General features: G+C 43.8%; 1 protein-coding gene across 2 annotated transcripts in view; it reads left to right on the forward strand.

Annotated features, from left to right (window-relative positions):
- LOC139373823 (ankyrin repeat and BTB/POZ domain-containing protein 3-B-like) overlaps window positions 1-24459 on the forward strand; it is a 114010-nt gene that overhangs the window by 60097 nt on the left and 29454 nt on the right. For both annotated transcript variants that reach the window (XM_071114875.1, XM_071114865.1), the window contains exon 2: window positions 14099-14248. In XM_071114875.1, coding sequence (XP_070970976.1) covers window positions 14099-14248 — 150 coding nt within the window. The remainder of the gene's footprint in view (window positions 1-14098; window positions 14249-24459) is intronic.

Consider the following 24459-nt stretch of genomic DNA (forward strand, 5'->3'; position numbering starts at 1 on the left):
AATATGGAGACTGGTACTCAGTAATGTGTTGTATTAGATTTGCCCCAAACATAACACTTTGTGGACAAAAATACTTTTTGCAGTATTACTTTAGTGCCTTATTGCAAACAAGATGCATGTTTTGGAACATTTTATTCTGTACAAACTTCCTTCTTTTCACTCTGTCAGTTAGGTTAGTATTGTGGAGTAACTACAATGTTGACGATCCATCCTGTTTTTTCCTGTCACAGCCATTAAACTCGGCAACGGTTTTAAAGTCACTATTGGCCTCATGGTAAAATCCCTGAGTGGTTTCCTTCCACTCTGGCAACTGAGGAAGGACGCCTGTATCTTTGTAGTGACTGGCTGGGTGTATTGATACACAATTGAAAGTGTAATTAATAACTTTGGGGCAGCAGGGTAGCCTGGTGGTTAGAGCGTTGGACTAGTAACCGAAAGGTTGCAAGTTCAAATCCCTGAGCTGACAAGGTACAAATCTGTTGTTCTGCCCCTGAACAGGCAGTTAACCCACTGTTCCTAGGCCGTCATTGCAAATAATATTTTTTTCCTTAACTGACTTGCCTAGTTAAATAAAGGTAAAATTAAAATTAAAAAAATAAAACTTCACCATGCTCAGAGACATTACCGATAATTGTTCATGTGGAATACAAAGATGAGGTAGTCATTCAAAAATCATGTTAAACACTATTATTACATACAGAGTGAGTCCATGCAACTTATTATGTGACTTGTTAAGCAAATTTTTTTACTCCTGAACTTATTTAGGCTTGCCATAACAAATGGATTGGATACTTATTGACTCAAGACATTTCAGCTTTTCATTTTGAATTAATTTGTAAACTTTTTGAAAAACATAATTCCACTTTGACATTATGGGACATACATTTTTTAAATATATATTTTTTTAAATTCAGGCTATAACACAACAATATGTGGAAAAAGTTGTGAGGTGTGAATACTTTCTCAAGGCACTATATGTCAATAACTGTTCTATGGATGTGTGTGTGCGCGTGCGTGTAGGTGTGTAGTTTGGTATATACTGTATGTATGGGAGTGTGAGGGAAGAGTGAGGTATGGTGAATATGAATATGTGTAGGAGGGTGAAGAGAATGGGTGTTTTTAGTGTTTTTATTCCACCTTTATTTAACCAGGTAGGCCAGTTGAGAACAAGTTCTCATTTACAACTGCGACCTGGCCGAGATAAAGCAAAGCAGTGTGACAAAAAACAACACAGAGTTACACATGGGATAAACAAAAGTACAGTCAATAACAATAGAAAAGTCTATATACATTGTGTGCAAATGGAGTAAGGTGGTAAGGCAATAAATAGGCCATAGTAGCAAAGTAATTACAATTTAGCAAATGAACACTGGAGTGATAGATGTGCAGATGATGATGTGCAAGTAGAAATACTGGTGTGCAAAAGAGCAAAAAATGTAAATAAAAACCAGGCGAGGCAGTCATTTGAGAAACCAAGGCTGTTGAGTCTGCCAATAAGAATACGGTGATTGACAGAGTCGAAAGCCTTGGCCAGGTTGATGAAGACGGCTGCACAGTACAGTCTTTTATCGATGGCAGTTATGATATCATTTAGTACCTTGAGCGTGGCTGAGGTGCACCCGTGACCAGCTCGGAAACCGGAATGCACAGCGGAGAAGGTACGGTGGGATTCGAAATGGTCAATGATCTGTTTGTTAACTTGGCTTTCGAAGACTTTGGAAAGGCAGGGCAGGATGGATATAGTTTGGGTCTAGAGTGTCACCCCCTTTGAAGAGGGGGATGACCGCAGCAGCTTTCCAATCTTTGGGAACCTCGGACAATACGAACGAGAGGTTGAACAGACTAGTAATAAAGTTTGCAACATTGGCGGCGGAAAATTTTAGAAAGAGAGGGTCAAGATTGTCTAGCCTAGATGATTTGTACGGGTCCAGGTTTTGCAGCTTTTTCAGAACAACTGGGTTTGGGTGAAGGAGAAGCTGGGGAGGCTTGAGGAAGTAGCTGCGGGGGGTGCGGAGCTGTTGGCCGGGGTTGGGGTAGCCAGGAGGAAAGCATTGCCAGCTGTAGAGAAATGCTTATTGAAATTCTCGATTATCGTGGATTTATTGGTGGTGACAGTGTTTCCTAGCCTCAGTGCAGTGGGCAGCTGGGAGTTCTCCATGAACTTTACAGTGTCCCAGAACATTTTGGAGTTAGAGCTGCAGGATGCAAATTTCTGTTTGAAAAAGCTAGCCTTTGCTTTCCTAACTGACTGTGTGTATTGGTTCCTGACTTCCCTGGAAAGTTGCATATCGCGGGGACTATTCGATGCTAGTGCAGTACACCACAGGATGTTTTTGTGCTGGTCGAGGGCAGTAAGGTCTGGAGTGAACCAAGGGCTATATCTGTTCTTAGTTCTATATTTTTTTGAAAGGGGCATGCTTATTTAAGATGGTGAGGAAATTACTTTAATAGAACAACCAGGCATCCTCTACTGACGGGATGAGGTCAATATCCTTCCAGGATACCCGGGCTACGTCAAATAGAAAGGCCTGTTTGCAGAAATCTTTTAGGGAGCGTTTGGCATTGAACGGATGCAGGCAATGAGGCAGTGATCGCTGAGATCCTGATTGAATACAGAAGAGGTATATTTGGAGGGCAAGTTGGTCAGGATAATATCTCTGAGGGTGCCCATGTTTACAGATTATGGGTTGTACCTGGTGGGTTCCTTGATAATTTGTGTGAGATTGAGGGCATCTAGCTTAGATTGTAGGACGGCTGGGGTGTTAAGCATATCCCAGTTTAGGTCACCTAGCAGGTCGAACTCTGAAGATAGATGAGGTGCAATCAGTTCACATATGGTGTCCAGGGCACAGCTGGGAGCTGAGGGGGGTCTATAACAGGCGGCAACAGTGAGAGATTCATTTTTTAAATTAGAAGCTCAAACTGTTTGGGCATGGACCTGAAAAGTATGACAGAAATGTGCAGTCTATCACTGCAGTAGATTGCAACTCCTCCCCCTTTGGCAGTTCTATCTTGACGGAAAATGTTGTAGTTGGGGATGGAAATCTCAGAATTGTTGGTGGCCTTCCTAAACCAGGATTAAGACACGGCAAGGACATCAGGGGTGGCAAAAGCAGTGAGAATAAAACAAACTTAGGGAGGAGGCTTCTGATGTTAACATGCATGAAACCAAGGCTTTTACGGTTACAGAAGTCAACAAATGAGAGCACCTGGAGACACACGGGGCCTGGATTAACCTCTACATCACCCGAGGAACAGAGGAGGAGTAGGATGAGCATACGTCTAAAGGCTACAAAACTGGTCGTCTAGTGCATTGGGGACAGAGAATAAAATGAGCAGATTTCTGGGCGTGGTAGAATAGATTCAGGGTATAATGTACAGACAGGGGGTATGGTAGGGTGCGGGTGCAGTGGAGGTAAACCTAGGCATTGAGTGATGATGAGAGAGGTTTTGTCTCTGGAGGCACTCGTTATGCTAGATGAGGTCAACACATGTGTGGGAGGTGGGACAAAAGAGGTATCTGAGGCATGTTGAGTGGGGCTAGGGGCTCTGCAGTAAAATAAAACAATGATAACTACCCTAAACAACAGTATACAAGGCATATTGACATTAGAGAGAGACATAAAGCGAGGCATAAAGCAATCACAGGTGTTGATTGGGAGAGCTAGCTGAGACAACAACGGGTAAGACAGCAATAGCTAATCAACTAAGACAACAACAACAGGTAAAATGGCGATGAATGGGCAGAGAGGGTCAGTTAACTACACACAGGGCCTGAGTTTGAGGCTGGTGCCGACAGATAAACGAAATAAACTAAATGGAGTACCGTGATTAATGAACAGTCCAGCAGGCATCAGCTATGTAGCCAGGTGATCATAGGGTCCAGTGAACAGCAATAGATGAAACAGGGAAGCCGTTAGGTAGTCGTTACTACGCTAGCAAGTGGGGGACACAGCGTTCATCAAGTAAGCAGGCCAGGGATAGCAGAAGCATCTTCACCGACGTCCGGCAACGGCCGGTTGAGGGCACAACGGACGGAATAATATCTGCAGACCAGTCGTAATGGATCGGCGGGGATCCGTGTCGACAACGGGTCCAGGCCAATTGGCAAAAGAGGTATTGTATCTGGAGTAATTTTGTTTGCTTGCCGGGAGATGCGCCTGGCTCAAGGCTAACTGGTGCTAGCTTCGGGACAAGGGCGTTAGCCACTATTGCCGTTCGGTAGCAGCTAGCTAGCTGCAATGATCCGATGCAAAGGTCCAGAGCTTACGACAGGAATCCGGTGATGTAGTGGCTTCTAGACGTGTTAGTGAGGAGTCCGGGAGGCATTAGCTGTGTAGCCGAGTGATCATAGGGTCCACTTCGGGGTCTGGGCCACTCGGTAACAGCTACCTAGCTGCGATGATCTGGAGTAATGGTCCAGAGCTTACGACAGGAATCTGGTGATTTAATGGAGAAAAGCATAGGGTATATGTTGGGTGGGAATGAATGAGAATGGATGAGTAAATCGATGTGTGTAAGGGTGTCTGAGAGTTAGGAAGGGTGAGAAAAGATGGGAGGTTGGGACAAGCTTTACTTGGGTAGGTAAGGTTGGGAAAGGATGGGAGGTAGGGACAAGCTTAGCTTGGGTGGGGTGAAGAAAACAGGAAGGGGGAGGTAGAGATGGTACAATATATTACAATGTAGTTGTTAGTTAGGAGAAGATGTTGAATCCTTATTATTCCTTTTTTGTCAGTATAGCTAAGATATAATGGTGGTTATTGGTAAGAGGGGAGAGGGGCTCTATCCGAGGGACTGGGACGGGGAGACTGGGAGGGCATCAGACACTTCTCTGAGATGTGTGTGGGGCCTCCACTCATTTCACTTCAGTCTCTCGGTGGACCCACTTTCCCCAAGTAGACCCCCACCAGCCACTATATTTTCTTTTAATTTACAAGGTAATACAAACTGACCACAATACTTAAATGACAGACTTTCTCCATTGCATGTTCAAAGACATAATCCACATGCTTTTTGGTACATCAGGAGAGGAGTTGGAGTTTAAAAGCCCTAAAAGGCCTAAAAGTACAAAACAGTTATTTGCTTTGTGACTTTTGTGTACTCTCTGTTAAATGTCTGCTCAGTCCACATGCTCACATACTCTATATGCACCATATATACAGAAGTATGTGGACACCCCTTCAATTAGTGGAATCGGCTATTTCAGCTACACCCGTTGCTGACAGGTGTATAAAATCAAGCACACAGACATGCAATTTCCATAGACAAACATTAGCAGTAGAATGGCCTTACTGAAGAGCTCAGTGGCTTTCACCGTCATAGGAAGCAACGTCAGCACAAGAACTGTTCGTCGGGAGATTCATGAAAAGGGTTAACATGGTCCGAACAGCCGCACACAAGCCTAAGAAAACCATGCGCAATGCCAAGCGTTGGCTGGAGTGGTGTAAAGCTTGCCACGATTGGACTCTGGAGCAGCGGAAACGCATTCTCTGGACGGATGAATCACGCTTCACAATCTGGCAGTCCAACGGACGAATCTGGATTTGGTGGATGCCAGGAGAACGCTACCTGCCCGAATGCATAGTGCCAACTGTGAAGTTTGGTAGAGGAGGAATAATGGTCTGGGGCTGCTTTTAATTCTAGACGATTCTGTGCTTCCAAATTTGTGGCAACAGTTTGGGGAAGGCCCTTTCCTGTTTCAGCATGACAATGCCCCTGTGCACAAAGCAAGGTCCATACATGTCTATTTTCAAAGGATGAAGCTAAGAACATTAAAAACTTAATAGTTAAGAACAGTACAACATTGTGGAAGAAAATTAAACTTATTTTACAAGAACCAATACCACTCTATAAAACACACAACACTAAGGGACAATCCTAGATCCTAGATAGATAGATAGCTTTTCAGAATTCACAGATAAATTGGTTTACATGGCAAACTTAAGGCATAGAAACTGTAATTGACTTGGAAATCAATGTATTTCCACGACAGAATAAAAAGCAATTTTGGACTGACCAATGTAGATATTGGCAAATACTTAAAAGTTTCATATCAAGAAATTACAAATTTGAGAATCATCTGTCTGCTTACACCAGGCATTCCACTGATTTCAAAACTCGGTCAACTTCTTGGTGGACAACAACACTATTGATCACCGTCTCTTCTGATGACAGTGATTTTTAGTCATTCATTTGTCCTTAATTTGTCTGATTAATTTTCAGAGTCAGAGAGAGTCAGCATGGCATGATCATCCTCCAGAAAGGAGTCCATCACAACTTTTCCCGCTGATCTTTGTTGATAACTTCAAGGAATTCAATTCAACACTTTTTCAGTTCTTCATGATATCTTTAAAAACAAGCCTCGGTAGAAAGGATTTTCCACGCATACTGAGCAGCTCATGTTATAGACGGAAGCATGCTACATGGGAGACCAATCCGATCTCCTCAGCCCGTCCTGTTCATACATTATCTCAGCCAATCATGGCTAGTGGGAAGGTTCCTGTATTTTTCTGTGGCTAAACTGACTAGGCTCTTAATTTAACAATTGTATTGGTATTTACAGATGGCATACAAGTTTGTTATTGAGGCACAAGAAAGTTCACATGTTTCAGAAGCATTTCTGACAAAAAAACACATTTTGATATATATTTTTATTCAAATGCCTCTCCTGTGAAGTAGTGATGTCCGACATACTCCTAACTTCTTGAAATGGGTTGCAAATGCTTTACTGTCTATATGTTGAAAGTGTGTGGGGGACTCAGAGAAACAGAACGGTGCAGTTTGAGGCCATGTGGAGGAGAGTAATGCTGGCGGTGGAGATGGGGGTGTGAGCAGGTGGGTCTTGGCAGGGGTGATGTTGTGGATGTTTGTAAGCGTCTGTATGTTGTTGTTTGTATGTGTATGTTTTGAATTGTTTAAAAATACATAACAAATCATTAACATTTTTTATTGTATCTGCTTGCAAACGTGTTCAAAGGATCCACATGGTTCTCTCCGAGAGGAAACCCACACCTCCACTGAAACAAGGTTCAAAGAGGCAGAAAGCGTTGAATGCTTGACAGATGGAATTCATTAGGTTTTGTTGATGTGTGTTTGTGCGTGTGTAGATAATTGCCTTTGCGTGTGTTTGTGTGAGATCTAAATGGAAGTTTATATCTGATATATGTGTTACTGTAAGAGAAAATTACAACATCTTCTCCTTGTACTGGGACGTATAGACTACAGCTATGCATCGTTTGCGGCATAATTATGTCTCTGTCGTACTGTATGTTTCTTTGGGTGTGTGCTTGCATGGATGCATGTGTTGTGCGCATGCATTTGTGTGTGCGTACATGTGTGTGTTCTTGCATGTAAGTATGCGTGTGCTTGTGTGTGCATGTGTATGTACTGTATGTGCGTGTTTACGATATGTGTGTGTCTGATAGCATGTTGACATGCTCTGTCCCCAGACCATGTTCTATATAAGCAATAAGGCCCGAGGGGTTGTGTTATTTGGCCAATATACCACGGTAAGGGCTGTTCTTATGCACAACGCAATGTGGAGTGCCTGGATACAGCCCTTAGCTGTGGTATATTGGCCATATACCACAAGGTGCCTTATTACTATTATAAACTGGTTACCAACATAATTAGAGCAGTAAAAATAAATGTGTTGTCATACCCGTGGTATACAGTCTGATATACCACAGCTTTCGGACAATTCAGGGCCTGAACCATCCATACTAATAGAAGCATACATGAGAATGTGTAGGTATTTTCTCCTAGGGTCTGTGTGATCTCACTTTGTCAGAGTGGTTGTAGCTTCCAACTTCCAACACGTCCCTGTGGCTGCTATACAGTACTAACTCATTAAAGACTTGTGGTCGGTGGCCGTCTTAGACCGTACTGTGGTTGCTGGGTATCCCAGACCAAGCCCATACTCAAGCACTTGTACAGTCACCCCAGGCATGTGTACTCCGCCTCTCATCTAACTTGCATACAACTCTAGACATTTTACTCACAGTTGTATTTGTACCACTGAAAATTGGCCTACAAATGTCAATGCATACGAGGAAATAAAGCTGTTATACAATGTACCGTATGTTATATTCTCTCGTCTCTCTCTTACTTTCTGCATCACTGTTTCTCAGGCTAGCTCCATCATGTCTGATTCCTCTCTCTGTATACATATGGCCACCATCTGGTCTGGCAGGGGGATGTCAGAGACCAGAGTGAGCCAGCTCCAGCTCCCTCAAAAGACTATGTGCAGTATCAGGGTTAACCCCTTACAGGCACACCTGGTATAGTACATGGTGCAGTACACTCTGCAAAGAAAGAAAGGTACAATAGGAAAGACTCTCTCTCTCTCTTTTTCCTTATCTCTTTTCTCTATCTTTCTCTCTCCCTTATTCTTGTTTTTACATACATACATTTCTTTCTCCTCTCTCTCTCTCTCTTTTTATTTGATACAAGTCACATGTCTCTGGTCTAAGTTGTATTATTCATCTCTAAATCCCCTAGAACAGTGAGTACAGTACACAGAGGACAGAGTGACTTAGCAGACAGACGGACTCCTCCATTTCAGTGTCGTCCCTGCTCTGTGAGAAACCCAAGAAAAAACTAGTACCATGGAGCTGCAGAGTTTTCTGGGGAAGAACCAGGCTCTAGTGCGTCCCTCGAAAATAGATTTAAGTGCAGGGTAAAGCCACATCGAGGTCACAACTCCTACAGTCAAGCCTGGGGAAGTCAGAGAGGCAGGGCCTGCCTCTCCAAGCAGGGCTGGTCCTGCATGCTAGGCATTCAGCCCTACAGACAGGGGGTGGCAGAGATAGACAGCCTATAGTAACCCTGCTTTGTTCTCTCTTTTCTCCCTACATAGCTCATTGGTTGTTGTTGTTTTTCCTCTAATAGGCCTATATAGTGGCTCAGATGGATTTGTGTGCTCATGTGTCAACATTTATAAGTAAAGCAGTTATTTGATAATCAATGTTTCAACAGCAAAGTAAACAGTAATACTTTTTTTTTACATTTAAAATAGCTGTATCTACTATGTTCTCCCTGTGGCTGTAGAACGGAGTCAGTGTTCCAAACCATTGCGTTTAACGTCCCAGGTCTTTTCTTTGAGGCTGTATGACACTGTCCACTTTAGAACGACCCTATTATTGAGTACTAAGCATTCATTATAGAGAGAGATCTGAATGGGGGGCTCCTTCTGTATACAACCAATTATTCATCATTCAGTGATGAGTGGCTTGCCTGGAGGATCTCTCTCTCTCTCTCTCTCTCTCTCTCTCTCTCTCTCTCTCGCTCTCTCTCTCTCTCTCTCTCTCTCATTCTCTCTCTCCCTCATGCATTTAAACCTCATGACTGAATAGCACTAGCTGTCATTTGGCCCAGGTAGTTAAATATATTCAAAGTCTGAAATGTATTATTCAAAAGACACAATGGCTACTGGATCGCACCACTGCCACCAAATGTCAGAGGGACCTCTGTCATTGCAAAAAGACATTTATTCTGTCACATGCATTTTTGATAACAACAACATCAGAAAATAATTTCATAATCTTAATTAATAATCTAATCTCTGGTGGCTGAATATTGCCAGGTTTGAACCACAGCACAGTGACAGGGACATAATCAGGAGAGGAGTCCTGGCTTGCTTTTTTGTCAGACCCACTTAAATTAGCTTACTGGCCCAATAGATCAACAGACGATACAATCGCCATTGCGCTGCACACTGCCCTAACTCACCTGGACAAGAGGATACCTATGTAAGAATGCTGTTCATTGACTAGATCAGCCTTCAACACCATAGTACCCTTCAAGCTCACCATCAAGCTCGGGGCCCTGGGTCTGAACCCCGCCCTGTGCAACTGGATCCTGGACTTGTTGACGGGTCGCCCCCAGGTGCCAGGTGGTGAAGGTGGGAAACAACACCTCCACTTCACTGATCCTCAACACTGGGGCCCCACAAGGGTGTGTACTTAGCCCCCTCCTGTACTCCCTGTTCACCCATGACTGCGTGGCCACGCACACCTCCAATTCAATCATCAAGTTTGCAGACAACACACACATAACAGGCCTGATTACCAACAATGACGAGACAGCCTACAGGGAGGAGGTGAGAGCCGTGGCGGAGTGGTGCCAGGAAAATAACCTCTCCCTCAATGTCAACAAAATGAAGGAGCTGATTGTGGACAGTGTGGTGAAGAAGACGCAACAGCGCCCCTTCAACCTCAGGAGGCTGAAGAAATTTGACTAGGCCCCTAACACCCTCACAAATTTTTTCAGATGCACCATTGAGAGCATCCTGTCGGGCTGTATCACAGCTTGGTGCGGCAAACTGCACCGCCCGCAACTACCCAACGCATCACCGGGAGCACATTGCCTGCCCTCCAGGACACCTACAGTACCTGATATAACAGGAAGGCCAAAAAGATCAAGCACAACAACCACCTGAGCCACAGCCTGTTCACCCCGCTACCATCCAGAGGGTGAGGTGCATCAAAGCTGGGACCGAGAGACTGAAAAACAGCTTCTATCTCAAGGCCTTCAGACTGTTAAATAGCCATCACTAGCTGGCTACCACCTGGTTACTCAACGCTGCACCTTAGAGGCTGCTGTCCTATATACATAGACATGGAATCACTGGTCACTTTAATAATGTTTACATACTGCTTCACTAATTTCATATGTATATATTGTATTCTATTCTACTGTATTTTAGTCAATGCCATTCCGACATTGCTCATCCTAATATTTATATATTTCTTCATACCATTATTTTACTTTTAGATTTGTGTATTGTTGTGAATTGTTAGATAATACTGCACTGTTGGAGCTAGGAATACAAGCATTTCACTACACCCGAAATAACATCTGCTAAATATGTGTATGTGACCAATAAAATGTGATTTGATTTGAACTCAAGCAGTTCTTCCCTGAGGGCATTGGCTTCACTGGCTTGCATTAGAACACAGTGAGTCACCTTGCCCCAGCCAAGCCTGTGAGCAGCCTGCACTTCACTGTCAGCTGGTCTTGCACCATCACTGCATGATTCTGCACCCTGCGTCACAGTAAGGTCAAGGACTGGGAAAGTTAAAGCCAAAAGCTAAAGTGCAAACTTGCAAGGTGTTTTTCAAGCACATACTCTCATTCATAAATCAATTGATACATTTTGAGGATATTGGCAAAATTACAGGCTCGAAAACTGTGAGTGAACCCAATTTTTTCTTCAGGGTCTTGATACGGGTCTTTACTTTGGCCAAATTTCATAGTAAACAACTCTCTGGCACCCCTTGGAAATCCTGACTTTTCAGTGATCTTCCGCGTAAACCCTGTCCAGCTCCAACAGAACTGTGTTGGTCTGACTGAAGGATGGCCAAGGGATGGAGAGATGACCGGGGGAGCCAAGAGAGAACAGGAAGGAGTCTTACCTTGCCCCTCAGTATCAGCCTCTTCTCTCCATCCTCCTTCTCTTCTTCCCTCCTGTCTCAGGTCACACACAGGACTGGCACCCATGGACTAAATGGATGTTCAGGTCATGGCCTGCATGTTGAGGGCCTCTGTGGCAACTGGCAAGAGGGTACCTCTGCTGCCAGCCAGCCCAGCCTAGCTTATGGGAAATCAAGGTGACACTTCAGTGTTTTTGTAACTCATAGCATCCCCCTCATAGAGTCCTCCTGATGTCGCCTTTTCTAGCTTTGACTATGGCATGATGCTCGAAATTTACCTCCAGAAAAAATTTATTACGTTCCCCACAAATATGATGGATGTTTTGCTAAATCACTGCACATCAAAGGTTGAGGAACACATTTAGCTAGCTGTATAATGGTGTGAAAGTGGTGGCAGGGGAGGGGAGAGATGCTAGGACAGCTCCCCGCTGTTTTAAGTGCTTAAAGCTGGATTTCCTGTAGCGTTGCTCTGTGAGCTGGCAAGATAATAAAGAAGGTGTTTCAGAGAAATCCATATTGTGCCTATGTGCTTGCTGAATATGTGTATGTGACCAAGAAAATGTAATTTGATTTGTTTAAGGTAGCCTGGGTGTGGTCCCGGATCTGCTGCCTTGCCAACACCTACAGTCATTGTCATGTATTGCACAAACAGATCTGGGACTAGGCTACCTACCTGTAAAAGTCTTCCACCAAGGCATTGGTTGATACTGTCAGTTAGGTTTGGATGGTGCTGTATCAGACATCTGACCCTATCCTACTGAAGCAGATGGTTGGGTCCCATGTCCTTTGTTAGAGGGACATGTGTTTGTACGTGGTCCCCCGTAGTGTACCTAGCTGAGGTGTATAATGGGAGGGGTCATGAACACCGAGCAGTGCGCTGTGGCTCTACACCACATAACACCTGTTATCCCTGCGTCACAGCAACCAGTCACCCCCCACTGGCTCTCCGTCTCCATGGTGACTGAATTTCATTACTGTCAATATTCTGACCATCGTCACCCTGGAGGAGAAAAAAATAGAAAAATATGTTTGGAATCAGAAATTATCTGAGGTCTCTATTCTATGTGTAACAAATTAGTCTAGTCATGTGTAATGGGTCAGAGGAGGATTACTAAATTCCCTTGAAGCCACGTTTTTCCTTAGAGACTGATGATTAGTGTAAACTGCAAGGCCAGGCAGCAAGTCAATTAAATTAGCTGCATATTGAGGAGGAAGTGTTCAAACCAAAGCTACTTTCCCTTTTCCCTAGGGAGTATAGGGCCATTGGTTATAGCCATTTTGTAATTTGACACACCGCAGGCGTGAGTCGTGGGAAGCGGTAGCAGCACTGCGCTGCTGTGGAAGAATAGGAAATGGGAAGGAAAGCAATCTGCCTCGTCATCCCCTGAGCAGGAGAGAATGACTAATGTAATTTGTGGCTGCAGCTATGATGAAACTGCCTCCATGATATTAGCTTAGGTAGAACACTCCATCTGAGCCAAACTGAAGAGGGATAGGTACAGCATTCAAATATGAGCACATACCCTCATTTCTGCAGAGCTAAATAGCCATATTTGAAATGAGGAACTAGAATTGAACATGGCCACCTGATGGTTTAAATCTGAATAAAATAACACAATAAGTAGGTGTGGAATCATGTGATAAAGTAAGGTGTCTCACTGCCAAGGGAGATGACAGTCGAATTGAATATACATAATGGATCCACAAAAACAAGAAAGGCTAGATTATTAAACTGTGGACTACAGCTATTTACTTCACAACAAGCATCTCGTATTGAAACATGAGGACGGAGACAGGCAGGTAACTATCAGCAGCAGTCTACCCCCTTTCTAAAACAGACTGGCATAAATACCAGTTGGTAACACTGCTACCTGGCTTGGGTCATACCCAACTCACTTGTATTTAGGAGTTGTATTTACTTGTATTTATCTATAAAATACATCAAAGTAGCATGGCATTCATAAATTCATCAGCATTTAACCATACAATTCATTAACTCAAAATAAATACAGAGCTCTTACATGTATATAATAGCAGATGTTTGGGCATACATTCAGCAACAGGTAGAGTTTAAGCAATGTCAGGAAAACACTGCAAAGGCGGCATTAAGCTGCATCATCACAAATCATATATATATATATTCATTTTTTTCTATAAACAATAATACTCTATGAAACATAGGCAGTCATTGTGGGTATTTCTGAAATTGAGGGGATGAAGTATCCTCTCCCTGTTCCAATGCCTCAACTTGTAAACAGCAAACGATTACACCCTAGCTCAGCGACAAAGACTGCCAGGCGTTGTTCCTCACACACAGTGATTGCTTGTGTAGACAGAAACACAATACAGTATACTCCTCAATGTCCCCTCTACGAAAATGGCTGACAATGAGCTTTAGGGACAAACCATTCACCTGTTGCAGTGCAATACAAACCAACATATCTAATGAACATAAAGATTTCCTGCAATGGAAAAGTCCCTTCTCTGTACTTAAAAAGAACCAACTCATCCTGTATTATAATTATTTTTGACATTTTGTTATCCATTGTGAGTCTGACTACTTTACACATTGGTTTGTTCTTAACCACCTGTCTCTTTTCTCTCCTCTTCCTCCCTCTCGACCTCCTTTCTCTCTATCTCCCCCTCTTCCTCTTTCCCTCCTGCAGGTGTGCTCAGCCTACCAGAGAGCCTGACTCTGCATCGGGACCAGCAGCGGTCAGGGAAAAGTGGGGAGGGCCACTCCTACAGTCAGTCGGAGCTGCGCTCCATCGAGCAGTGCCTGCTAGCCACACGGGTGGGCAGCATCTCAGAACTCAGTGAGTATGCTTAGACAGACATACAGTATATATTGTACACTGACACACATATTGGTTTTTACAATGCCTTTGTACATTGTGTGTGTGTGTGTGTGTGTGTGTGTGTGTGTGTGTGTGTGTGTGTGTGTGTGTTAGAGTAAGCCCACTCAGGTCTAATTTTTTACAGCAACAGAGTCATTTCTCCTGAAGCATCCATATGATTTTCCTTCTAAGATGAACATGTACCCCAGAAGTCCAGATAACGAGGTCAATGGCAGAGAATTCCAAATCTATCCATTATTCAAACAATTTAAGTAGGCGTTTGAATGGTCAATACATTTCTAGAAATATACTTACATATGCTTTAAGGATTAGGACGGCAGCAAGGTATTCTGTTTCACCTACAGCCTTTCAGGGAGTTCAAGGATCACTATGAGACATCTGTCTTCTTTCCCCATGTTGTCATCTGTTGTAAGTGGAACAACTACTGCAACTGTTACACAGATCCTTGCAACAAACCTGGTAAATTAATATACTGTGCATTCGGAAAGTATTCAGACCCCTTGACTTTTTCCACATTTTGTTACATTACAGCCTTATTCTAAAGTGGATTAAATAGTTTTTCCCCTCGTCAATCTACATACAATGCCCCATAATGACAAAGCAAAAGCAGTTTATTTTTTTTGCAAATGTATAAAAAATGAAAACGGAAATATCACAACTACTTCTCTGATAGAGTTCAGTGTGTCAAATCGGAGGGTCTGCTGTCCGGACCTCTAGCAGTCTCTATGGGGGTGCCACAGGGTTCAATTCTTGGACCGACTCTCTTCTCTGTATACATCAATGAGGTCGCTCTTGCTGCTGGTGAGTCTCTGATCCACCTCTACGCAGACGACACCATTCTGTATACTTCTGGCCCTTCTTTGGACACTGTGTTAACAACCCTCCAGGCAAGCTTCAATGCCATACAACTCTCCTTCCGTGGCCTCCAATTGCTCTTAAATACAAGTAAAACTAAATGCATGCTCTTCAACCGATCGCTACCTGTACCTACCCGCCTGTCCAACATTACTACTCTGGACGGCTCTGACTTAGAATACGTGGACAACTACAAATACTTAGGTGTCTGGTTAGACTGTAAACTCTCCTTCCAGACCCATATCAAACATCTCCAATCCAAAGTTAAATCTAGAATTGGCTTCCTATTTCGCAACAAAGCATCCTTCACTCATGCTGCCAAACATACCCTTGTAAAACTGACCATCCTACCAATCCTCGACTTTGGCGACGTCATTTACAAAATAGCCTCCAAAACCCTACTCAACAAATTGGATGCAGTCTATCACAGTGCAATCCGTTTTGTCACCAAAGCCCCATATACTACCCACCATTGCGACCTGTACGCTCTCGTTGGCTGGCCCTCGCTTCATACTCGTCGCCAAACCCACTGGCTCCATGTCATCTACAAGACCCTGCTAGGTAAAGTCCCCCCTTATCTCAGCTCGCTGGTCACCATTGCATCTCCCACCTGTAGCACACGCTCCAGCAGGTATATCTCTCTAGTCACCCCCAAAACCAATTCTTTCTTTGGCCGCCTCTCCTTCCAGTTCTCTGCTGCCAATGACTGGAACGAACTACAAAAATCTCTGAAACTGGAAACACTTATCTCCCTCACTAGCTTTAAGCACCAACTGTCAGAGCAGCTCACAGATTACTGCACCTGTACATAGCCCACCTATAATTTAGCCCAAACAACTACCTCTTTCCCTACTGTATTTAATTAATTAATTTATTTTGCTCCTTTGCACCCCATTATTTTTATTTCTACTTTGCACATTCTCCCATTGCAAATCTACCATTCCAGTGTTTTACTTGCTATATTGTATTTACTTTGCCACCATGGCCTTTTTGCCTTTTTACCTCCCTTATCTCACCTCATTTGCTCACATCGTATATAGACTTGTTTATACTGTATTATTGACTGTATGTTTGTTTTACTCCATGTGTAACTCTGTGTCGTTGTATGTGTCGAACTGCTTTGCTTTATCTTGGCCATGTCGCAATTGTAAATGAGAACTTGTTCTCAACTTGCCTACCTGGTTAAATAAAGGTGAAATAAAATAAAATAAAAATATACATAAGTATTCAGACCCTTTACTCAATACTTTGTTGAAGCACCTTTGGCAATGATTACAGCCTCAATTCTTCTTGGGTATGACGCTATAAGCTTGGCACACCTGTATTTGGGGAGTTTCTCCCATTCTTCTCTGCAGATCCTCTCAAGCTCTGTCTGGTTGGATGGGGAGTGTTGCTGCACAGCTATTTTCAGGTCTCTCCAGAGATGTTCCTTCAGGTTCAAGTCCGGGCTCTGGCTGGGCCACTCAAAGACATTCAGAGACTTGTCCCGAAGCCACTCCTGCATTGTCTTGGCTGTGTGCTAAGAGTCGTTGTTTTCATCAAGGATCTCTCTATACTTTGCTCCGTTTTTCTGACCAGTCTCCCAGTCCCCGCCACTGAAAAACATCCCCACAGCATGATGCTGCCACCACTATGCTTCACCGTAGGTATCGTGCCAGGTTTCCTTCAGACGTGACGCTTGGCATTCAGAAAATCTTGTTTCTCATGGTAGGAGAGTCCTTTAGGTGCCTTTTGGCAAAGTCCAAGCGGGCTGTCATGTGCCTTTTACCGAGGAGTGGCTTCCGTCTGGCCACTCTACCATAAAGGCCTGATTGGTGGAGTGCTGGAGAGATGGTTGACCTTCTGGAAGGTTCTCCCCTCTCCACAGAGAAAATCTGGAGCTCTGTCAGACTGACCATCGGGTTCTTGGTCAACTCCCTGACCAAGGCCCTTCTCCCCCGATTTTTCAGTTTGGCTGGGCGGCCAGCTCTAGGATGAGTCTTGGTGGTTCCAAACTCCTTCCATTTAAGAATGGTAGGAGGCCACTGTGTTTTTGGAGACCTTCAATGCTGCAGAATTGTTTTGGTACCCTTCCCCAGATCTGTGCCTCGACACAATTCTGTCTCGGGGCTCTAAGGACAATTCCTTCGACCTCATGGCTTGGTTTTTGTTCTGACATGCACTGTCAACTGTGGGACCTTATATAGACAGGTGTGTACCTTTCCAAATCATGTCCAATCAATTGAATTTACCACAGGTGGACTCCAATCAAGTTGTAGAATCATCTCAAGGATGATTAATGGAAACAGGATGAACCTGAGCTCAATTTTGAGTCTGAATACTTATGTAAATAAGGTATTTCTGTTTTTTATTTATAATACATTTGCAAAAATGTCTGAAAACCTGTTTTTGCTTTGTCATTAAGGGGTATTGTGTGTAGACGGATGAGTTTTTATTTTATTTGATTCATTTTAGCATCAGACTGTGACGTAACAAAATGTGGAAAAGGGGAAGGGGTCTAAATACTTTCAGAATGCACTGTACATGTTTATTTTTGTGAAAACCTCTTCCACTTGAGAATATGTTGAGCTCTTGTATAATGCTCTTAGGGCCATACACAGTACTGTATCTCTTCCAATGGCATTTCGATAAACTGTAGTCCGTTAAGGCCATTTTGGGGTGAGTGAGTGGACCCTTCATTTGAAGAGACACACAGTTCAGTCTGGGAGTGTGGTTGAGTTTATGTCCTCAGCTCATTTCAGCTGACTAACCAAGAAACGACCTGTGATGTCCAGAAGTGCTGAAACCTCTAGTCTAGTCAGTGTAGATACACGGAGCAATGTCATTCTAAGAACACATATAGCAATACAGAAAGGTTTTAATGCTGTCTCTTTCAGATGTGAGGTCTCTAATGCTGTCTCTTTCAGACGTGAGGTCTCTAATGCTGTCTATTTCAGATGTGGGGTCTCTAATGCTGTCTCTTTCAGATGTGAGGTCTCTAATGCTGTCTCTTTCAGATGTGAGGTCTCTAATGCTGTCTCTTTCAGACGTGAGGTCTCTAATGCTGTCTATTTCAGACACGAGGTCTCTAATGCTGTCTATTTCAGATGTGAGGTCTCTCCTGATGTCTCATTCAGACATGAGGTCTCTCATGATGTCTATTTCAGACGTGAGGTCTCTAATGCTGTCTATTTCAGATGTGAGGTCTCTCCTGATGTCTCATTCAGACATGAGGTCTCTCATGATGTCTCTTTCAGATGTGAGGTCTCTCCAGATGTCTCATTCAGACATGAGGTCTCTCATGATGTCTCTTTCAGACGTGAGGTTTCTAATGCTGTCTTTCAGACATGAGGTCTCTCATGATGTCTCTTTCAGATGTGAGGTCTCTAATGCTGTCTCTTTCAGACGTGAGGTCTCTAATGCTGTCTCTTTCAGATGTGAGGTCTCTCCTGATGTCCCTTTCAGACGTGAGGTCTTCAATGCTGTCTTTCAGACATGAGGTCTCTAATGCTGTCTCTTTCAGATGTGAGGTCTCTAATGCTGTCTCTTTCAGATGTGAGGTCTCTAATGTTGTCTCTTTCAGACTTGAGGTCTCTAATGCTGTCTTTCAGACGTGAGGTCTCTAATGCTGTCTCTTTCAGATGTGAGGTCTCTAATGCTGTCTCTTTCAGTTGTGAGGTCTCTAATGCTGTCTCTTTCAGACGTGAGGTCTCTAATGCTGTCTCTTTCAGACGTGATGTCTCTAATGCTGTCTTTCAGACGTGAGGTCTCTAATGCTGTCTCTTTCAGACGTGAGGTCTCTCCTGATGTCTCTTTCAGACGTAAAGTCTCTAATGCTGTCTCTTTCAGTTGTGAGGTCTCTAATGCTGTCTCTTTCAGACGTGAGGTCTCTAATGCTGTCTCTTTCAGGCGTGAGGTCTCTAATGCTGTCTCTTTCAGATGTGAGGTCTCTAATGCTGTCTTTCAGACATGAGGTCTCTAATGCTGTCTCATTCAGATGTGAGGTCTCTAATGCTGTCTTTCAGACGTGAGGTCTCTCATGATGTCTCTTTCAGACGTGAGGTTTCTAATGCTGTCTCTTTCAGACGTGATGTCTCTAATGCTGTCTTTCAGACGTGAGGTCTCTAATGCTGTCTCTTTCAGACGTGAGGTCTCTCCTGATGTCTCTTTCAGACGTGAGGTCTCTAATGCTGTCTCTTTCAGTTGTGAGGTCTCTAATGCTGTCTCTTTCAGACGTGAGGTCTCTAATGCTGTCTCTTTCAGACGTGATGTCTCTAATGCTGTCTTTCAGACGTGAGGTCTCTAATGCTGTCTCTTTCAGACGTGAGGTCTCTCCTGATGTCTCTTTCAGACGTAAAGTCTCTAATGCTGTCTCTTTCAGACGTGAGGTCTCTAATGCTGTCTCTTTCAGATGTGAGGTCTCTAATGCTGTCTCTTTCAGGCGTGAGGTCTCTAATGCTGTCTCTTTCAGATGTGAGGTCTCTAATGCTGTCTTTCAGACATGAGGTCTCTAATGCTGTCTCATTCAGATGTGAGGTCTCTAATGCTGTCTTTCAGACGTGAGGTCTCTCATGATGTCTCTTTCAGACGTGAGGTTTCTAATGCTGTCTCTTTCAGACGTGAGGTCTCTAATGCTGTCTTTCAGATGTGAGGTCTCTAATGCTGTCTTTCATACATGAGGTCTCTAATGCTGTCTCATTCAGACGTGAGGTCTCTAATGCTGTCTCATTCAGACGTGAGGTCTCTAATGCTGTCTCATTCAGATGTGAGGTCTCTAATGCTGTCTCTTTCAGGCGTGAGGTCTCTAATGCTGTCTCTTTCAGATGTGAGGTCTCTAATACTGTCTTTCAGACATGAGGTCTCTATTGCTGTCTCATTCAGATGTGAGGTCTCTAATGCTGTCTTTCAGACGTGAGGTCTCTCATGATGTCTCTTTCAGACGTGAGGTTTCTAATGCTGTCTCTTTCAGACGTGAGGTCTCTAATGCTGTCTCTTTCAGATGTGAGGTCTCTAATGCTGTCTCATTCAAACGTCAGGTCTCTAATGCTGTCTCATTCAGACGTGAGGTCTCTAATGCTGTCTCTTTCAGACGTGAGGTCTCTAATGCTGTCTATTTCAGAGGTGAGGTCTCTAATGCTGTCTCTTTCAGATGTGAGGTCTCTAATGCTGTCTCTAATGCTGTCTATTTCAGACTCGAGGTCTCTAATGCTGTCTATTTCAGATGTGAGGTCTCTCCTGATGTGTCATTCAGACATGAGGTCTCTCATGGTGTCTATTTCAGACGTGAGGTCTCTAATGCTGTCTATTTCAGATGTGAGGTCTCTCCTGATGTCTCATTCAGACATGAGGTCTCTCATGATGTCTCTTTCAGACTTGAGGTCTCTCCTGATGTCTCATTCAGACATGAGCTCTCTCATGATGTCGCTTTCAGACGTGAGGTCTCTAATGCTGTCTTTCAGACGTGAGGTCTCTAATGCTGTCTCTTTCAGATGTGAGGTCTCTAATGCTGTCTCTTTCAGACGTGAGGTCTCTAATGCTGTCTTTCAGACGTGAGGTCTCTCACGATGTCTCTTTCAGACGTGAGGTCTCTATTGCTGTCTCTTTCAGATGTGAGGTCTCTCCTGATGTCTCTTTCAGACGTGAGGTCTCTAATGCTGTCTCATTCAGACGTGAGGTCTCTAATGCTGTCTCATTCAGGCGTGAGGTCTCTAATGCTGTCTATTTCAGACGTGAGGTCTCTAATGCTGTCTCTGTCAGACGTGAGGTCTCTAATGCTGTCTCTTTCAGATGTGAGGTCTCTAATGCTGTCTCTTTCAGGCGTGAGGTCTCTAATGCTGTCTCTTTCAGATGTGAGGTCTGTAATGCTGTCTCATTCAGACGTGAGGTCTCTAATGCTGTCTCTTTCAGATGTGAGGTCTCTAATGCTGTCTCTTTCAGATGTGAGGTTTCTAATGCTGTCTCTTTCAGACGTGAGGTCTCTAATGCTGTCTCTTTCAGACATGAGGTCTCTAATGCTGTCTATTTCAGACACGAGGTCTCTAATGCTGTCTATTTCAGATGTGAGGTCTCTCCTGATGTTTCATTCAGACATGAGGTCTCTCATGATGTCTATTTCAGACGTGAGGTCTCTAATGCTGTCTATTTCAGATGTGAGGTCTCTCCTGATGTCTCATTCAGACATGAGGTCTCTCATGATGTCTCTTTCAGATGTGAGGTCTCTCCAGATGTCTCATTCAGACATGAGGTCTCTCATGATGTCTCTTTCAGATGTGAGGTCTCTAATGCTGTCTTTCAGACATGAGGTCTCTCATGATGTCTCTTTCAGATGTGAGGTCTCTAATGCTGTCTCTTTCAGACGTGAGGTCTCTAATGCTGTCTCTTTCAGATGTGAGGTCTCTCCTGATGTCCCTTTCAGACGTGAGGTCTTCAATGCTGTCTTTCAGAGATGAGGTCTCTAATGCTGTCTCTTTCAGATGTGAGGTCTCTAATGCTGTCTCTTTCAGATGTGAGGTCTCTAATGTTGTCTCTTTCAGACTTGAGGTCTCTAATGCTGTCTTTCAGACGTGAGGTCTCTAATGCTGTCTCTTTCAGACGTGAGGTCTCTAATGCTGTCTCTTTCAGTTGTGAGGTCTCTAATGCTGTCTCTTTCAGACGTGAGGTCTCTAATGCTGTCTCTTTCAGACGTGAGGTCTCTAATGCTGTCTTTCAGACGTGAGGTCTCTAATGCTGTCTCTTTCAGACGTGAGGTCTCTCCTGATGTCTCTTTCAGACGTAAAGTCTCTAATGCTGTCTCTTTCAGACGTGAGGTCTCAAATGCTGTCTCTTTCAGATGTGAGGTCTCTAATGCTGTCTTTCAGACATGAGGTCTCTAATGCTGTCTCATTCAGATGTGAGGTCTCTAATGTTGTCTCTTTCAGACTTGAGGTCTCTAATGCTGTCTTTCAGACGTGAGGTCTCTAATGCTGTCTCTTTCAGATGTGAGGTCTCTAATGTTGTCTCTTTCAGACTTGAGGTCTCTAATGCTGTCTTTCAGACGTGAGGTCTCTAATGCTGTCTCTTTCAGACGTGAGGTCTCTAATGCTGTCTCTTTCAGTTGTGAGGTCTCTAATGCTGTCTCTTTCAGACGTGAGGTCTCTAATGCTGTCTCTTTCAGACGTGAGGTCTCTAATGCTGTCTTTCAGACGTGAGGTCTCTAATGCTGTCTCTTTCAGACGTGAGGTCTCTCCTGATGTCTCTTTCAGACGTAAAGTCTCTAATGCTGTCTCTTTCAGACGTGAGGTCTCTAATGCTGTCTCTTTCAGATGTGAGGTCTCTATTGCTGTCTCTTTCAGATGTGAGGTCTCTAATGCTGTCTTTCAGACATGAGGTCTCTAATGCTGTCTCATTCAGATGTGAGGTCTCTAATGCTGTCTTTCAGACGTGAGGTCTCTCATGATGTTTCTTTCAGACGTGAGGTTTCTAATGCTGTCTCTTTCAGATGTGAGGTCTCTAATGCTGTCTTTCAGACATGAGGTCTCTAATGCTGTCTCATTCAGACGTGAGGTCTCTAATGCTGTCTCATTCAGACGTGAGGTCTCTAATGCTGTCTCATTCAGACGTGAGGTCTCTAATGCTGTCTCTTTCAGACGTGAGGTCTCTAATGCTGTCTTTTTCAGAGGTGAGGTCTCTAATGCTGTCTCTTTCAGATGTGAGGTCTCTAATGCTGTCTCTAATGCTGTCTATTTCAGACTCGAGGTCTCTAATGCTGTCTATTTCAGATGTGAGGTCTCTCCTGATGTGTCATTCAGACATGAGGTCTCTCATGATGTCTATTTCAGACGTGAGGTCTCTAATGCTGTCTATTTCAGATGTGAGGTCTCTCCTGATGTCTCATTCAGACATGAGGTCTCTCATGATGTCTCTTTCAGATGTGAGGTCTCTCCTGATGTCTCATTCAGACATGAGCTCTCTCATGATGTCTCTTTCAGACGTGAGATCTTTAATGCTGTCTCTTTCAGACGTGAGGTCTCTAATGCTGTCTCTTTCAGACGTGAGGTCTCTAATGCTGTCTATTTCAGAGGTGAGGTCTCTAATGCTGTCTCTTTCAGATGTGAGGTCTCTAATGCTGTCTCTAATGCTGTCTATTTCAGACTCGAGGTCTCTAATGCTGTCTATTTCAGATGTGAGGTCTCTCCTGATGTGTCATTCAGACATGAGGTCTCTCATGATGTCTATTTCAGACGTGAGGTCTCTAATGCTGTCTATTTCAGATGTGAGGTCTCTCCTGATGTCTCATTCAGACATGAGGTCTCTCATGATGTCTCTTTCAGATGTGAGGTCTCTCCTGATGTCTCATTCAGACATGAGCTCTCTCATGATGTCTCTTTCAGACGTGAGATCTTTAATGCTGTCTCTTTCAGACGTGAGGTCTCTAATGCTGTCTTTCAGACGTGAGGTCTCTAATGCTGTCTCATTCAGACGTGAGGTCTCTAATGCTGTCTCTTTCAGACGTGAGGTCTCTAATGCTGTCTATTTCAGATGTGAGGTCTCTCCTGATGTGTCATTCAGACATGAGGTCTCTCATGATGTCTATTTCAGACGTGAGGTCTCTAATGCTGTCTATTTCAGATGTGAGGTCTCTCCTGATTTCTCATTCAGACATGAGGTCTCTCATGATGTCTCTTTCAGATGTGAGGTCTCTCCTGATGTCTCATTCAGACATGAGGTCTCTCATGATGTCTATTTCAGACGTGAGGTCTCTAATGCTGTCTATTTCAGATGTGAGGTCTCTCCTGATGTCTCATTCAGACATGAGGTCTCTCATGATGTCTCTTTCAGATGTGCGGTCTCTCCTGATGTCTCATTCAGACATGAGCTCTCTCATGATGTCTCTTTCAGACGTGAGATCTCTAATGCTGTCTTTCAGATGTGAGGTTTCTAATGCTGTCTCTTTCAGACGTGAGGTCTCTAATGCTGTCTCTTTCAGACATGAGGTCTCTAATGCTGTCTATTTCAGACACGAGGTCTCTAATGCTGTCTATTTCAGATGTGAGGTCTCTCCTGATGTTTCATTCAGACATGAGGTCTCTCATGATGTCTATTTCAGACGTGAGGTCTCTAATGCTGTCTATTTCAGATGTGAGGTCTCTCCTGATGTCTCATTCAGACATGAGGTCTCTCATGATGTCTCTTTCAGATGTGAGGTCTCTCCAGATGTCTCATTCAGACATGAGGTCTCTCATGATGTCTCTTTCAGATGTGAGGTCTCTAATGCTGTCTTTCAGACATGAGGTCTCTCATGATGTCTCTTTCAGATGTGAGGTCTCTAATGCTGTCTCTTTCAGACGTGAGGTCTC

The sequence above is a fragment of the Oncorhynchus clarkii genome, chromosome 2, assembly GCF_045791955.1.
Source record: "Oncorhynchus clarkii lewisi isolate Uvic-CL-2024 chromosome 2, UVic_Ocla_1.0, whole genome shotgun sequence".
NCBI classification, from domain to species: Eukaryota; Metazoa; Chordata; class Actinopteri; order Salmoniformes; family Salmonidae; genus Oncorhynchus; species Oncorhynchus clarkii.